The 18,198-nt window shown below is 39.9% G+C and overlaps 1 protein-coding gene across 1 annotated transcript in view; it reads left to right on the top strand.

The window, feature by feature from the left end:
• Positions 1–9,343, top strand: part of LOC136874255 (uncharacterized) — a 150,600-nt gene extending 141,257 nt beyond the window's left edge. Inside the window, exons 4-5 of the mRNA XM_068227709.1 lie at positions 5,261–5,485; positions 9,312–9,343. Of these exons, the coding sequence (XP_068083810.1) occupies positions 5,261–5,485; positions 9,312–9,343 (257 nt within the window). The remainder of the gene's footprint in view (positions 1–5,260; positions 5,486–9,311) is intronic.
• Positions 9,344–18,198: the final 8,855 nt, after the last annotated feature.

The following is an 18,198-nucleotide window of genomic DNA, read 5'->3' as shown; positions in this document are numbered from 1 at the left end:
TAACTGTCGCAATTCTTGGCCACTGATATATTTTGTTTTATTTGGGACAATTTCCCCGGAATTCTCTTCGACTACATCCATATCAGAATAACTTGTCCCTATAGTCAGAGAGCTGTGACATACTTCTACTGGGAGGGATTCATTTATTACATTTACTGCCAAGTAAGCACTCAAAAAGTAGTTTCTGTGTGTTGTGGTCTTTTGCGGATAATGTTCTCGCTAATTCACGTACGTTTTCGGCAACTGTGAGATGGGAAAAGACAAGAGTGTGGAAGGAACAGCTGTGTCCACAACAGCTACAGTATTTGCCTGATGCAAAAATCTTCAGGGCGGACGATGGTGCGTTTCGAACGTATGATCTCTAGAATGCGAGCTACCTCTATATGGCCTAGTACTACAGTTTCACAGAAGCTCACACTCACAGTAACAACACTACACTTCCTCGTACGGTGGCGTGTAGCTTTTGTGTTGATAATATTATGAGATTTCATTTCCACCGAAAGCGACACTCTTATATGTGATCAAGTCGTGCTCATGCTTAGCCATATTACTAACGTTTGGCTCTTGCACCGACGAATTCCATTGGTTACGGCAAGCAAAGAGTTGCATGCAAGATTTCATTTTCGAACCAATATTGAAACTTTAAAGATGTCTAGCTAAACACCCACTGAGCATTGTTTATTTATTTATTTATTTATTTACTTATTTATTTATTTATTTATTTATTTATTTATTTATTTATTTATTTATTTATTTATTTATTTATTTATTTATTTATTTATTTATTTATTTATTTATTTATTTATTTATTTAGCTTTAGCTTTAGCAGTGGCGAAGTTAGGGCTGGTGGCCCTGTCCTACACTTAACCACGTAAATTACTGTTTAATAACAGATGTACTGAAGGCGTAGGGATGTGGCGACCCCATCGCCCAGTGGTAAACCACTGCAGTCAGCCACCCGAGTATTGGCGGGAAAACCATAGCTATTGGGGGGTATGGAGGAAATGCCTACTCCCAGCCCTCACAAACTAGGGTGAACATTATCCTGGCAGAAGGTATAAAATGCCCTCTGGGGCTCAGTACCTCAGTTGTAACAATGCTTAATACTTCGGCTTGTGAATTAACCATGGAGCACCTGATAATCACTACTTTACCCCAGAGACTTAATCCCCCGTCGACCTCGGTCGACGCAAGCAGGTTGTCGGATTCTGAGGAACCTGCATCGTGTGCGGAAGGAGAGTCGGAGCTCCCCAATACCTCAACGTCCTCAATACACCAAACACAAAAGATCAGACCCAAGAGCACCTTTAGATTAGGAACCATTAACATACAGACCATGAAAAGAGTGGGGAAACTGAAACAAGTCCTAGATGCCGTGAGAGAACATGGAGTCGGCATAGTGGCTCTACAGGAAACAAGATTCAGAGATGAAGATACGGTGGAATCAGAAGGATATGTAATATTGAAGGGAAAACCGGCTATCAAGATGAAGCAACAGCCGTTTATGTTTGGTACGGCGTTTATAGTAGACCGAAGCTCCTTGAGTAGTATCATTGACTGGAGGGGTATGCATAAGAGACTGTCATACTTGATGATGAAAATTGGCAATACAACTTATACACTTGTTAATGCACAAACCCCCACAAATGATAAGAACAAAACAGACAAGGCAGGGACCGAGAACTTCTGGAACACACTGGATAAGGTAGTAACGGAAGCAAACGTGAGAGGTGTCACTATCTTGCCGGGGGATTTCAATGCACAGATAGGCACTGAAAGGAGACCAAAAGCCATGTAGGGGATTACCCTGCACACAAGAGAACAAATAAGAATGGAGAAAGGCTTGTGAACTTGTGCAAAAGACACAAGATGAGAATCATAACCACACACTATAAAGCCAATGGGACAGGAACACACTACTGAACATCCTACGCGACAGAGGATTGGATTCTACGACACATGCATTTGTGGGGGAAACATTCAAGGCTACAACCGCTAGTGTAAAATACCGGAGTATGTTGTCAGACAGCTCTGAAATTAAGACAGGAGTCCGACAAGGGGATGGTCTGTCGCCAATATTATTTAACCTAGTTTTGGATGAAGTGATGAAGCAGTGGAGACAGTTGAATATAACCATGGGAATTGAAAGTGTACAGACTGGATATAAGATCAAAAACAATGTCATAGTGGATTACCTTGCCTTCGCAGATGATATGGTGTTGTTACATGAGGAGGAAGAAGACGCAAAGTTGGCACTAGCAAATCTAGCTGAGACTGCAGCAAAGGGTTGTCTAAAAATAGCCTACAACAAGACGAAGGTACTGAATACGAAGACCGATTGGAATGTAAAAGGCCAAGTGATAGAGAGAGTGGACAGCTTCCGGTACCTAGGTGAGAACATCACGGGTAAAGTACAAAGCAACAAAAGTAAAACAGACAGAGCTCAACTGCTGCTGAAACTACGATATGCAGCCTTGAATACATATGGAAAGAAGAACCTCTTGAGGAACTACATGATAACCATCAGGAATGCTGCATTATCTGCAACTGAAACGCTGACATTGGGCAGGAGATCTTGCATACAATTGGAGAAGGAGGAAATAAGAATCTTGAGACATATATGGGGCACCAAAAAACAAGATGAAATCTGGGTGCACAGATCAAGGCAGGAACTATATGCGAGTATAGACCCAATCTCGAGTGTGATAGGAAAGAGAAGGTTAGGATTTGTTGGACATCTCGTGAGGATGGACGACAGTAGGCTGACGAAGATGTGGAATTTAACCAGCTTAACTGGAAATAAGTGGATGAAGGAAGTCAGAGAAGATAGGAAAAATATCCACTGATGACAGTACAGGATAGCTCGTGGAAGTTCACAGATGGACAGACACCAGGAAGCAGAGAGAAAGAGGAGGAGTGAGAGAGTGAAGAAGACGTGTCGTGATCCTCAGGGGTCGTAACGAACAGAACAATAATAAAACAGATGTACATAACCACAACATTTAAAATAATGAACATACATATAGTTTTAAATAAAACAAATCATTTTAAAAATTAGAGAGTAATAGAAGAAATAACTATACAACACGACAATATAAATGAATATGATAATAATTTTAAAACTAACACTAGTAATAATAAAAAAAGGAAAATACCTATAACTAGCAAATACATTTCTAATTTTTATGAAAATAAGCTCATTCACACTACGCACATCGAACAAGTCAGCAAGTGATATCGGCAATCGATCATAAATCTCCTAGAAGAAGGTAAATCCCTAATGGTAGCAGGGAGGGTATTCCACAGTGACTACAAAGGAGCGGTTGTAGGTCCTGGAGTGACTGCGAGGAGCCAGATCGTGAATTGTGGTTGTGATAGGAGGAGAGGTAAATAAAGTTTGATGAGAGATAATTCGGTACACCTGTATTTAGAACTCCATGCAGAAGGGACAACATGTGGAGACTGCGACGCTCATGAACACGAAGCCATGACAACTCCCTATAATAAGGTGAAATGTGAGAACCACAGCGCATCTTAAGTATAAATCCAATACAGGTGTTTAAACTCCGTTCGAGCATGTTGTTACTGTCTTGAGTTATGTCTGTAAGTAGAGTGTCGCAGTAGTCTAGAATTGGTAAGATTATAGTAGGTTCGAGCCCCACTGTCGGCAGCCCTGAAGATGGTTTTCCGTGGTTTCCCATTTTCACACCCGGCAAATGCTGGGGCTGTACCTTAATTAAGGTCACGTCCGCTCCCTTCCCAGTCCTAGCCCGTTCCTGTCCCATCGTCGCCATAAGACATATCTGTGTCGGTGCGACGTAAAGCCAATAGCAAAAAAAAAAAAAAAAAAGGTAAGATTAGGGATTTTACCAGTTGTATTTTAAGATGTTTTGGAAATATAGTAGAGTAGCGTTTGAGAGGAAAAAGAGATTTCTGCACTAATAATAATCGTATGGCCTCAGCTACCGTGTGCCGCCATCTGGCTGTCTGCTCGTCAATTTCGACGTTCCGTTCTACTCCAGGCCCACTAGATGGCAGACCGAGTAAACCGAAACTCTCTTGGGCGTGTATGGCTGAGATTTAATGAATTTTGTCGGGTAAACACCAAATGTGTCACCAGAGATCTTTTCATGCCGACATCGTAGTGGAGTGTCTAATGGACTTTTTTCCGCCCTTCAAAAATCCGACTACCTCTGCCGGGTTTGAACCAGATATCTTGGGATCCGGAGGCCGACACTCTACCAACTGATCCACAGAGGCAGCACTTAAGGGCATGTATTTGTCACTTGTTCAGTCCAGTTTAGTGTCTCAGTCATAAGTTTCAATAGAGCACGACAGTATTATTTAAAATAATTGGGGGTTCATGTCTACTTTTTAACAAGTCAAGGTTTCTTTTGCTACCGAAAGTCATAATGAAAAAGTTACGTACAAACTGAAAAACATAAAACACTGGCAATAAACAGTGATCTATGTATAACAAACAAAATATAATAATAAGAACTACAGTGTTCTTCAGCTGTACAGTAAAATGGCCTACGTACAACAATCACACGAGCCAATCAGCGGTATTCAACAGGTAATCTCTGCATGCCATTTTAAATTTCGTTGTCGATTAAGAGCAGCTGGAAGTCGTGACCGAGCCAGAACGAAGGATCTATTATATATTGAAGAGTGGCTGATAGGAAGTGCAAGATCTAGTGTTACAGTTATGGAATGAGGATAATAAATGGAATTTTGAAGAAATGTGTTTGGTTAGATTTTTTTCGTAGTTCGATAAATTGGCGTATACATGTGAAACTTCCTTGATTGGAATGTGTTCGAGCAAAGAAACTGAGTGGGCCAGCGTTACAAGAAAAAGCAAGAGAAATCGCAAACACCTGAAAGTCAAGGTTAATTGAATAAAGAATGTGTCTGTCACACTGGGCCGTTGTTGTCTTTTCGAGAATATCGCAGTTACGAAAAATGTGCTCAGTTTGTACACCCAGCTGAATCATTACTTCCCGAAGCTGTCATCAATGTAAAGGCTGTAACATCATTTGTAATATCTCCCGGGCAAACATTGTTTAGTATAATCAAAATAAAGAATCATGCTGATGTTTCTTGTCGTTAAAATGTTGAACCACAATATAATAATGATGATGCTTGTTGTTTAAAGGGGCCTAACATCTAGGTCATCGGCCCCTAACCACACTCTCTTAATGGACTTCTTCCACGGAACCGACTGTGTCCACTACTTGTCATTTTCTCTTTACATCTCCAGGTACAACAGACGATTTCTATCATATTAACGGTCACGGAAGGTACTATCTGTTTCCTGAACAAATGCCTTGGAAAAAAGGAGCTGAGGCTTGCCAGCAGCTCGGCGCAACTCTTTGGGTGCCGAAAAGCATGGAGGAGCTTAAAGAAGTCTACAATTGGACTGGAGACGGTTTGTGGGTTGGTATTCATCGCAATACTACTGATGATCCTTGGGCTACTGTCGAAGGTAAGTCAATGTACTGCCAACATACCCGCCCTTCGCCAAGTCCAAAGTGAAAGGAATCTTTCAAAGTTTTAAATTTTGAAGAATCTAGCTTCAGCTGAGACTGTAACATACACACTCAGTTCTCAGGTCAAAAGGTTTTGGAGGAATGAATTTTTATTTTTGGATCTAACACTCATTTGAACCTCATAGAAGTGAAATGATTGAAATCCTATGGTATTTAACATGTAGGACCGCCCATCACTACAGCAGCACTCCGTAAACTAAAAGAGAATAATGCCATTCCAGCAGAACTTTTGTGATGTAATATCGAGGTAACAGGCTGACAAACATAACACAACACATATTGAAATGTTATTCTTTCCTTTTTTCTCTACTTTAAAATTGATACATATAAAATTTGAATAAATAACAATGTTAATGAGCTCGTCGGCTCTAGAAAACACAAGTCCTAAAATCAGGTATAAAATGTACAATAGTTAACTATATCATAGTCCAGAGGCGTCTGTTTCTAATTGCGCACTTACAACCTATCGGTTGTCCTACACGAAGTAGCCCCGAGGTGGGCTTATCTATTGCTCAACAGTTTACAACTTTCTGTTCCTCCAAGTAACCAATTCTACAGTTACAGGGACATTCTTGCTCATACTAAATGGCCTAAAGGTTGGTTGTAAGCGATCAAGGAGGTGAAACACCTGCAGTGGACGGTTAGCCTATTGTCCACCGGGATGACTCAATGAGAAACATTGAATACCAAATAAGTGTTAAGAATGAAACTTTAGTCACTCAACAGAGGATGGTCACTCTATTTTCCAGTAGGGATTTTAACTTGCCCAAGATTTAAACAGCAATTTTAGAAATTCACATGGAACCTTCCCCTCAAGTTATCTGCAGTATGTATCACATTATCTTGAGTTGCTGGGCCCGCGTCCTCTGCCTTCCTTAGGACACGCCGCACTCAATTAACTGGAGCAATGAAGATAATACGGCCCTGGAGCGCCCAGCTTTTATAGTATTTTTGAGAAGAAGCCTCCAGAACTCTTTCCTGATAGGCTGGCTTCCTGCACACACCCCCAATTTTAATTCGCTAGAGAAAATATTTACAAAATTCTGATACGTTGATTGCTATTGGAGAAGGAACCAGCAGAAGTGTTGACAACTTTGATACATAAACAAAACAGTTCTAAAAACTTAAGGTTTACCAACTGTAAAAATTAAGTTTCCTTTAAGAATTAATTATCGTTGATCCCGCCAAAGCGGGCGATTAAACCGATTATAGAGCCATCTAACAGTTGAAAACCAAAGCATCTTGCAGTACATCAATTCAAGTTAGACTACATACATGGTGCGCAATTTAAATGGCCGGAGAAGATGAACCCTCGGTACAGATACCTTGAAAAATGGTCTGTTTGAAGTTATTATTGAACAAGGAGCCTTGCCAGTTAAAAGTAGAACATTTACACTTCCCAAATGCATGCGATTGTTAGCGATCCTTTCTCACGTTTCTAAGATTTCACTTATCATCATTAACGACGCTATTAGAAGGAACATGGAACAACAATTGGATAACGATCAATATGACTTTAGAACCCAGAAAGGAACTAGCGACGCTCTATCATCATTAAGAAGGAGAGAAGTTTACAGGAAACCTAATGTGGCTTGGAAAAAGCCTTTGATAACATTGAGGAATATGGAACTTGACTGGGAAGAATCTGAATCTATATAAAGCTCAAACCACGGGAGTTCTACAAGAGAAAAATAATTAGAAGAGGAGTGCTCACCCTCTGAGTCTGAGACTAGCATTTATCTTAGGGGTGATCGGTTCGTTCGTAAACTGTCGAACGCTCAAGTAAACACAGGGAAGAACGGGGCTTGCGAAGTTAAGTAGGGGGAACGCTCGTCCGTGGACATTCAAGTAAGAGCCTCTACAATAGGACTAGGTGGTGACGGAATTGATTTCCATGGGGATGACTAACTATCTACAATAAAAAGATAATGTAACTCTTTCCTTTTGAAATTGCAACAAGGAGCAACTCATTCATGTAATTTGGCAAGTTTTACATACTGACAATATTTTCAAATGTGACACGAAGAAACCTGAAAAAGAAATGCAGTTTGTTTTGTACCATCTTATCACATTGATGGTGGGGTCGAACAGCGACCCGTACGCTCGTACAAGTATACTTGAAGTTGCCGAGCAACTGATCGAAACAATAATCCGTGTGCTTACACACGTAATTCTGAGGAGACGCGGCCAATTGTGGTCGCCTCAAATTTCCATTTTATGAGTCACATACATATCAGATCGTCCGGATTCCTATCCTAGAAATGTTATCCTAACAAAAATGGGACAAAGTAGACGGACGGACTCTAGCCTAAATATCCAGAGTCACGAGCATGCCAGTAATAGCTCGTCAAATTAAAACTCAACTTATTATTGACCGTTGTGAATGCGACAATAAAGGTCTCGGAAGGTCCGTGGTCTTATTCGCACAGTTATGAACCTAGGCCTTCAAGGGAAACCAACCCGACTCACGGTGACTGGTCACTACATTTATTATTATTATTATTATTATTATTATTATTATTATTATTACGGCAATATAGTGGTGGACAGAGGTGAAAAAGGTGCGGACATGAATGGGTGGATGAAGGAAAGGTCCAAATTTAATTTATAACTCTAAAATCCGTATTTATATTTCTTCAAAAAGTTTTGTTTCCTTTCAAGTTTTAAACATTGCTCAGGTGCAAGTTTGGCTCGTGAACTCAACAAAATGAGAAGAATCTAGAACTATGAGACAACAGTTTTACCGGCTGAGCTCGAAGTTCCCAACTCACAATTTTAACCGGAGCACCACTGAGCAGAAAGAGCATCCTTGCTCTACAGAATTGCTACCTAGGAAAATGTTTTCAGATTTTTACAAGATCGATGCCTCTTCAAGGCATAATATGCATTTTACGCACAACGAACAGTATTCACTCAATAATCGAATTTACATAGGAAATAGCAGTTAACATTAACAGGAGTAACAAGTACCCATTCTACGTGGCTTTAGAGAAAAAAAGGAAATGTTAAGTTTATAGGCCAAAATCAAACAGTTACGAGTCGAAATATTGCACTCGTTTGAAATTCACATTAAATTATTTAAAAACCTATGCGGGCTTCTAGCCCGAAGCTACAGAGGATTAGCAGGTGACTAGATGGAGAGAAAAGTTTTAATTTACAAGGAAAGTGATCGATTCAAATTTTACGAAAACACAGTGACCTCAGTACCAAGTAGAAGGGCAATACAAGAGGGTTTACACTCTTTAAGCTAAAGTCCTTACACTTATTTGGAATGTTACGAAAACACAGTGACCTCAACACCAAGTAGAAGGGCAATGCAAGAGGGTTTACACTCTTTAAGCTAAAGTCCTTACACTTATTTGGAATGTTACGAAACACAGTGACCTCAACACCAAGTAGAAGGGCAATACAAGAGGGTTTACACTCTTTAAGCTTAAGTTCTTACACTTATTTGGAATTTACATTTCAAGTTTGAAATTTACATTAGTAAAGAATTTTGATACCTTCGCCTCGAGGCTCTTACATGGTTAAGTAAAGGTTGCCATTACCTTGAGCTGCTGGGATTAGGCAGTCCCCGTCTCCTCTATAAACACACTCTGAATCCCTTGACTGGAGCGATCAAAAGACAGTAAGGCCTGAGCCTGAGCCTCGCGGATTTGATTGGGATCCCTGACCTCATTGTGTCTGTTATCTCAGCTTGACATGGGGCTCTTAGAGCGTGGACGTTTGGTATAATTTGGTACAGTTTGTGTTTATTTGCAGGTGAGAAGTGTGGCGCGTTTATTTACAGGTAAAATGTTAGCAGTTTGTAGTTGGAAATTTGTTTGAGGGTCTCGAAAGGACGCGCAGTATTTAGAGGAATTTTGAAATGAATTGGAGGATGATGTTACTGTAAAGCTGTTTACAAGTATGTGCAATGTTGCCGTATTGTGGCGGTGTTTAAATGGAACTGGATTTCTTAGTCTATGGTATTTACAATATATACAGTATTTACATAGGATATGGTTTGGTGTTTGAGTTTTTTGCTGTGCAATATTTATTAGCAATACTTGGGTGGAGTATTTTAGAGGGGTTTTAGTCGTTAATTATTCAGGTTTTAGGGTGTTTATAGCGGTAGTACACGTCTGCGTCCATTTCATGAAGTTGCTGTGTTAGTGGATTAGTGTGTTCTTGATCCGGTCGGTAGAAATGTTTTGAAGCATTTTTGATTTCTTCCTTGATGGAGGTAATCTTATGTTGTCGATGAATTTTTGTATTCCCTAGATGGCAGGGTGCATTGACAATCAGTCACAGGATTTTGTTTCGGAGTATTTGGAATTTCTTGATATAACACCCATACTGTGGATGCGTACAGTGTCGCGGTCCGAAGGAGTGTTTTATATATGAGGATTCTGTTCTTTACCTCGAGCATTGATCGTTTGTTAGATCTGAATGCCTTCTGGGACTTATCAAGGATGTAATTGATGTGCGACTTGTATTGGAATGTGCGGTATAATATTAGTCCTAGGTATTTGGCCTCGGTTGACCGCTGAATTTCTTCGCTGTTGAATCGAAGAAGGTTTGAGGTTTTCTTTCGTACCTGACAGTATAATATACTGCGATAGATTTAGTTGGGTTAATCATCCACATGCTGCACCAAATTTCTAGGTGTGTTATGGGGTCCTGCAAGTCTCTTATTACAATTTGCGGTTGAAAAGATTCTGCCATTAATGCACTGTCGTCTGCCTATAGTGCTAACTCTGTTTTATGGGTGGTTGGTATGTCTCAGCAGTAGAGCGAGTACAGGTATGGCCCGATAATGGATCCTTGGGGTACACCGGCTCTCACTGTTTTTTGGCCTGACTTTTCACCTAATATTTCAAAGTAGAACTGACGGTCCGTAAGGTAGTTGGCAATAAGGTTCCAGTATACATTTTGTAGCCCTTTTAGGTGAAGCTTGTAGAGTAGGCCTTTGTGTCATACTCTGTCAACTGCCTGTGCAACATCAAGATATACGATGCCACGACCTCTTTTGGTGTTTCGGGTCTTGGTGATGCTGTTTACCATCCTGACGAGTTGTTGGACCGTAGAGTGTCCTTTCCAAAATCCAAATTGCTATGGGGGAAGAGAGTTATTTAGGGTAGTGTTGTTTTAAAGTCGTCGGTAGACTAGTCTTTCCATGACTTTGTCAAATCCGTCTAATAGGCTGATTGGTGTGTAGATTTTGGGGTCTGGTCTTGGTTTTCCCGGTTTGTGGAGAGTGATAATTTTGGCAAGTTTCCATTTAGTAGGAAAGTGACCGGGCGAAGGACGGCATGTAGATATTTGTTAAGTGCTCTAGCTTTAATATTTTGTTGCCAATTCCCTCTGGGCCTGGTGCCCTGTTATTTGGTAGTTTTTATTAGGTTTTTTACTTCAGTGACTGTGATTTATTTATTAGAAGGTTATTTCATTCCTACCCTATGGGTATACAAAGTAGCTCTTAGGCCGTGTACAATACATATATGTAAAAGATAATCTAATGCTTAGTGGTATGTATAGACATACGTAAGGGAAAAGTAGGAGGATAACGAATTAGGATACACAGTTATACAGATAGGTACAGAACAGGATAACAAAATGATGAATATACAACGAAGAGAACATGTTTGCATCGTATCGTATTGGAGCAAGAGTTTATATAGTCCAATGCACTGACAAAATAAGCACTGCATTAGTCAAGGTCACAACATGCCGAGTAGGAAATGAACATAGCGTGCACTGACAATTGTTACAAATAACAGACGAATTTGCAGAAATAAAGGAAAGACAACACTGAATATAAAGAATATGGAAGAAAAGTCGGTTGAATAACGTTCAAGAACACCAATTGCTAGCTTAAGCAAGTCCACATAACGTAAATAAAGAACGTGCCGCAGATAGAATGTCAATCGGCACGAATAAATGCACTGAGAAAAACAAACAGAAATTAGAAGCACACGCATTACCTTGTGGCACTGCAGAAAAACGAAACGGAAACACTGTCACATAATACGATATGTCCTCACTTCGGACGAAAAACATAAATAATAATAAGAAGAATAGTAATGAAAATAATAATAATAATAAGAAGAAGAAGAAGAAGAAGAAGAATGCACACAAGATAAGAACTAATGGGACGGAAAGTTCGTTTGCTTGTGCCAGAGTAGAAACAGAGAAAAAATTGTGATGATGATGATGATAATAATAACAAAGAAAATAATACAATAATAAACAATAGACGGAGGAGCATCGCCCACCCTAGCGTACACCATCGGTTACAGGCAATAAAGACCGTGAAATACACCTAAACCCAAAAACAAAACAAAACAAAACAATATAAACTAACATACTAATAAAATAATAATAATCGTATGGCGTCAGCTACCGTGTGCAGACATTTCGATTTGACGCCATCTGGCTGTCTGCTCGTCAATTTCGACGTTCCGTTTTACTCAAGGCCCACTAGATGGCAGACGGAGTAAACCGGATCTCTCTTGGGCGACTATGGCTGAGATTTAATGAATTTTGTCGGGTAAATACCAAATGTATCACCAGAGATCTTTTACATGCCGACATCGTACGACATGGAGTGCCGAATGGACTTTTTTCCGCCCTTCAAAAATCCGACTACCTCTGCCGGGTTTGAACCCGCTATTTTGGGATCCGGAGGCCGACACTCTACCACGGATCCACAGAGGCAGCTAACTAACATACTATTATATATCTTGTAAAACTATTTACTATCTACTCTAGTCATTTAGTGGTGACAGTACCGTGTACTGCACCACCTTGCCTAAAACTGGCATGCAAGGAACTCCTACCGCATGTTAGGGCATCCCCTAATTCAATTCTAATGTACTAACACATATTCTACTATCTACAGCTAACTGGCTGCACGCGGAATTCCCTAGTAAGGAGAGAACCATCCCACCCAGCACCGCTATCAGTCACTCCTCCCGGCTCAGATATTACCCCTACCTATAGCTCGTGCTTCCCTCCTCTTTTGCGTGACGAATCGTATAGGCGGTTGACCAGTCCATCATACGATCCGTCACATTTTTATCTACTGCTCCGCCTATAACAGAGTCGTCTTACTTCATACCTTCCCCCATCTTCATTCACTTGATCTTCTGTGAGCGGACATGCTTCATCTTTCACCATGGAATGGGACTCTTCCACCCCACCCGTCTACATCTTATACCCCTCCGACCCTTCCATCCCAATCTTCCCCTCTCACTTCTTCCTTGCTTCTGTTCATCTCTCTTATAATACTTATACGTTGACTTTTACACTGCTTGGTTATGTTCATCCACTACACCCTATAGTTAATATTTAAACACTATTTACAAACGTACTTGTTGACAATTCTCCATATCCTTATTCGTCACATTTCTTTCATCTTCTTACGTCTCTTATACTAAACTAGAAACTACTCCCTAATTACTTTTTTTTCCTATAGTTGAACTTACATATTAAACCACCGAATTGCCAACATCAAATCTGCCTTTTCCTTATTCCTCACCTTTCTTACCACTTATTTACATTTCTAAACAGTCCAACAGTTCCTCTTCCTCACAGCCACTCATTACTTATTAGAATCTTAAAATTTAAACACTATTTACAAACGTACTTGTTGACAATTCTCTAGTTCCGTCTTCCTCACATTTCTTTCATATTTCTCTAAAACTAGAAACTACTCTCTAATTACATTTTTTTCTATAGTTGAACTTACATATTAAAACACCGAATTTCCAACAAATCAAACCTGTCTTTTCCTTATTCCTCCCATTTTTTACCACTTATTTATGTTCCTAAACAGTCCAACAGTTCCTCCTCCTCACAGCCACTCATTACTTATTAGAATCTTAAACTAATATTTAAAGTTTCTTCTATTGTGTTATCAACTCATTCACCTACGTTCTGTCAAATAATGCAATCCTCTCCCAATATATCCAAATCTTCTTTTCATCATACAATCTTATCTGTTTATATTCCAAACTCCTCTTATTGTAATAAAATTATATATAACCTAGCAGCTTCGTCTACCTATTTCCTCCCCTTCCTCTGCAATCCTCTTCTACCTCTTGTTCTCTTAATTTCATTATAAATCTAATTCTAACCATATTTAAATATTTGGAAATATTTGTTCCTCTTCCCCATTCTCTGGCTAGCCATACCGTCATCCTTTCCCTTTTTTCTACTTTTTCTCTCTCTTTCTTGCTCAACACTTTCTTTTTTAACTCCTCTAACTCCTTACTTTCGATAAATATATGTAAGTCCGATCATCTTTCTCCACATAGAATACATCTACCCGCATTTTCTCTACCTATCCACCCTCTGTTTCTTGGAATTCCCAAAACCCACCAGTATAAACCTATTTTACCCTTCCTGTCCTCGACTTCGGTTTTCGGGTTCATAGTTTCTACCAATTTGTTTAATACTGATAGTGAGGCTTTTTCTCTACATTCCATTATTAAACTCTATCTTTCTGTATCAGCCACTCTCCTTATAACCCTTCTCCATACCCATTCTTTCCTCTCTCCCCATCTCTCATACCCTATATCTCCTAACCCTAGTTTTCATAATTTATTTTTGCACTTATTCACCCAATACTTCTCGTTCTCCATATTTTTCTGGAACCTGTACGTCTCTTGTAATAAATTCCCTCCCTTCCCTTCTTCCAATCTCATCCAATATTTCATCACCCTCTTAGCTATAGTAATGTCTATCGATTCTTTACATACTACTCTAGCTCCCACATTTGCAGTACAGTTTGGGACCCCCATAATAATCTTAGTAAATTTAGCCACCACCTGGTTTAGTCCTTTTCTACTTTCTTCCAATCCCCATATTTCTGCCCCATATAACATTTTTCCTTTAACCATTGATTGGAACACCATTCTCTGGATTTTGTACTTTATATCCGGGAATTTATTTTCTAATATCCCCACTACTGCAACTGCTCCCCTCCCTTTATATTTGGCTCTTCTGCTCTGATTTTCCCACGATCCGTTACTACTAATTATTACTCCTAAATACTCCATTTTTTCTGGTCTGATTTCTTGCTGCTCGACTATCCAGAATTTCTTTTCTTTTTTGGCTTTCCTCTTCCTACATCTGCGTATTTTGAGCGCCCATCTTCTCGTATATTCCACTACCTCTTTTAGCCCTGCTTGCAATCCATTTGCTGTTAATGCCATGATCCTGTAAATAGCAGTCCCGGTATCTCCCGATTCCCAATCCAAGGGCATTGCCATCTTTCACCTCGATGTCCATCTAATATATTATTTATAAATAATAAAAATTATATCGGTGACAGCTTACAACCCTGTCTCACACCCCTCTTCGATTCCATACACTTACTCAACCCACCCCCTTGTAATTTAATCATCACCAATACTTTCTCATATATTCCTTCTATCGCCAACCTCATTTTCTTCGATAACCCAACATCTCTTAATCTGGTAAATAACGCCTCTCTATTCACTATATCGAAGGCCTTCTCTAAATCTATTACTGCTACATATAATCTCTTCACTGCTATTTTCACATACTTCGTAATTAAAGTATCCAAAATCCATACATTATCCACAGTATTTTTCTCATTTCTAAACCCATTTTGATACTCTGAAATCCTTCCATACTTCCCTGCCCAATTTTTAATCCTATTAGCTAGAATTCCTGTATAAACCTTCGACAGCGAATCCAGGAGTGTTATTCCTCTATAGTTGTTTGGATCACTTCTAATTCCTTTATTTTTGTACATAGGACATAGTACTCCTTTTCTCCACTCGCTAGGAAATTTATTCGTTTCCCATATCTTGTTAAAAAATTTCACCATCACTTTCAGCATTGCTTCATTTGCTCCTACTTCCTTCCATACCCTATTAGTAATACCATTCGCCCCACCCGCTGTTTTAGTTTTTGCTTTTCTTAACACCCTACCTATTTCCTGGCTTGTTATCTCCTCATCTAGTAACTGTACTCCTATTTGTACTTCTTTTACAATATACGTCTTTTCCCTCCCTCCAATTCCCCCCTCCCCAAAAGCTCTGCAAAATATCCTATACGCTCATTTTCTGCTATCATTGTTCCTTCCCCTGTCGATCTAGTTCTCTTTATCTTACTTATAGTTTCCCAAATCCTATCAAATCTTTTCTCTTTACAATATCTGTTCACTCTTTCAGCTTCCGCCTCTTTCCAGCATCTTTTTCTCATTTAGTAACTTCTTGTAATCTTTTCTTAATTTACAATATTCCTCTCTTTTCCCTTGTTCCCCTCCTTTCTTAAAGTCCGCTAGAGCTGCCATTACAATCTTTCGGTTCCCCTTACACTCTTCATCAAACCACCCCGTGCCTATGTTTCTGTCTTTCTCTTCTCTTCTCCTCACTTTCTTACCCACAGTCCTTAGTGGACGTTCTATTAGTTTTAAAACTTCATCTACATCCCCTTCTTCCAGCATCCTTTCACTTTCAACCCTTATACTTTCTTCCCTCTCTTTTAACTCTGTTCTCAATTTCTCAATCGTAGTATCATTCCAAATGTACTTCCATCCCTCTCTTTTTCCCACCCCTCTCTTCACTCCATCATTATCCCCTCTTAATTTTATCTTGATGGGCATATGTTCTGTTATCACACATCCTGTCACTTCAAAACTTATTATTTTCTTTAGAGCTATTTCCGTGCTTACTCCTATATCTACTACACTCCCACCCTCCGATGTGATGAATGTCAGTTCCCCCTTACTTCATCCATCCATTTTAAGATATATAATCTTTCTATAACTCTAGCTATTTATACCTTTGTCTTTACTGCTTCTTCTGTACTCTCTCACTTCATTATCCTCTCTCCCATAATCTGGTACCCTATTACCCACTCTTGCATTCCAATCCCCTAACAATATCATTCCATCTTCTTCATATAATCCTTAAATTTTATTTATTTCTTCAATCAGTTCTTCAAAAAATGTTTTAATCGCGTAAGTTGAGTCTTTAAGATGGTTGTATAATAGAGCCAGACAAATTGCCTCCTTCGCGTCACTTCCCATTTTAATTCTCAACCACACCACGCCTTCTACCTCATTTTGTATTCTCTCTACTCTCTCTACTATCTCATTTTTATTAAAACTGTTAACCCCGCCCGGGTTTCTTACCATTTCCCCATTTTTTTCTTTATCACGTTCACTGCTCTATACCCATCCCATGATCTCATACTCCTTTACTATTTTCTCAAATTCTTTATTCCCTATCTTCCCCAACAACCCCTCAATATTCCACACCCCTATCACCATATCTCGCTATTTATTCCCTCCCTCTCTCTGCATCTGTGCTTCTCCACTTCAACCTCTACTTCTTGTCACTCTTCCCTGTATGTCCTCTGCAGATCTCTCCTCATCCTCTTTTCTCCCGTCTTCCTTCCCTTTCTCCATACCTGTGCCTTTTTTCTTTCCCCATAAATCTTTCAAACTTAATGATACTTCCTTGTTTAGCGCCTGCCTTTTTTCCATTTTATTTTCTATGTTCCTTTTACTCGGAGAGGATGCATCCTTACCCTGCCTACTGTTACCTTCATTCACAACTTTCACTGCACTCCTCACCAGTTGTGGCACATTACTTGCTTCCTCCATCTCTGTGTTGTGCTGACTCTTCAAGGACTCTGCATTTCCACCCATCTGGTTGCTGGCACTGCTGTTCAGCACATTCCTACTTCCCGCACCTGATGTGATGTGGACTTCGCTCACTTGTACGTCACTGCCACTCCTCGTTATGCCCTTCCTTGCTACTCCCTCTCGTTCTGCTGCTGTTGGTGTTCTACATCCAGTTTTTCAGCCTACCCACCCCCCATACTCGATTCTATGTGTCGTTTCCAACCACCAGCTGCTGGCCTCTAATATATGCCTTAAGACCTTGTTTTCTTGCCTCTCTTAAATGTCTATTCAGGATTCTATTCTTCTCTCTCGCTTCCCTGTCCATCTCCCTTTTTATCCTCACTTTCTCTCCTTTTAGATTACTCGAATTTCTTATTACAGTATCCGCCATCAGTGTCGATAGTAATTTCACTCTAATTGGCCTCTTACCTTTCACTCTCCCCACACGCTGCACATCGTCTATATCAACTTGACTAAAGTTGATCTTCATCCTGTTCTGGATCACTTCCACCACTTTGTACACTAGTTCAACTTTCGACTCTCTTTCCTCTTCTTGGACACATATGAAGATATTTTTTCTTACACTTTCTTGTACACTCTTCTCAACTTCTCTCTTCGTTTCTCTCAGGCCCCGCTCCAAATTTCTTACCTTCTGTTTTAATAGGTCTAGTTCATCTTTATTACACTCTTCCTCTTCCAATATCTTCTTTACATCTTCCTTAACACTCAATTTTAGGTCCATAAATTCCTTGGATAACTCTCGGAACATTTCTTTTATTTGCTCCGTCGGACAAGCCTCTCTTATCATGTCTCTAATCGCTTCGAACTCTTCCCATCCAATGGAACCTACTGGACACGATCACCACCGCCGCCACCAGTAGAGTAGCCACCATCTTGTTTCCATTCTACTTCCCTTTTTACATTCCCAGCTGCCAATCGCTATCCTATATTGTGTTAACGTGTTACCCATTGCTCCGCGCTCCACTCAGCACATCCGTTCAC

The sequence above is a fragment of the Anabrus simplex genome, chromosome 5 (genome assembly GCF_040414725.1).
Source record: "Anabrus simplex isolate iqAnaSimp1 chromosome 5, ASM4041472v1, whole genome shotgun sequence".
In the NCBI taxonomy this organism is placed as follows: domain Eukaryota; kingdom Metazoa; phylum Arthropoda; class Insecta; order Orthoptera; family Tettigoniidae; genus Anabrus; species Anabrus simplex.
Note: the sequence above shows the minus strand (reverse complement) of the source record. Positions and strands in the feature narration are given on the sequence as shown.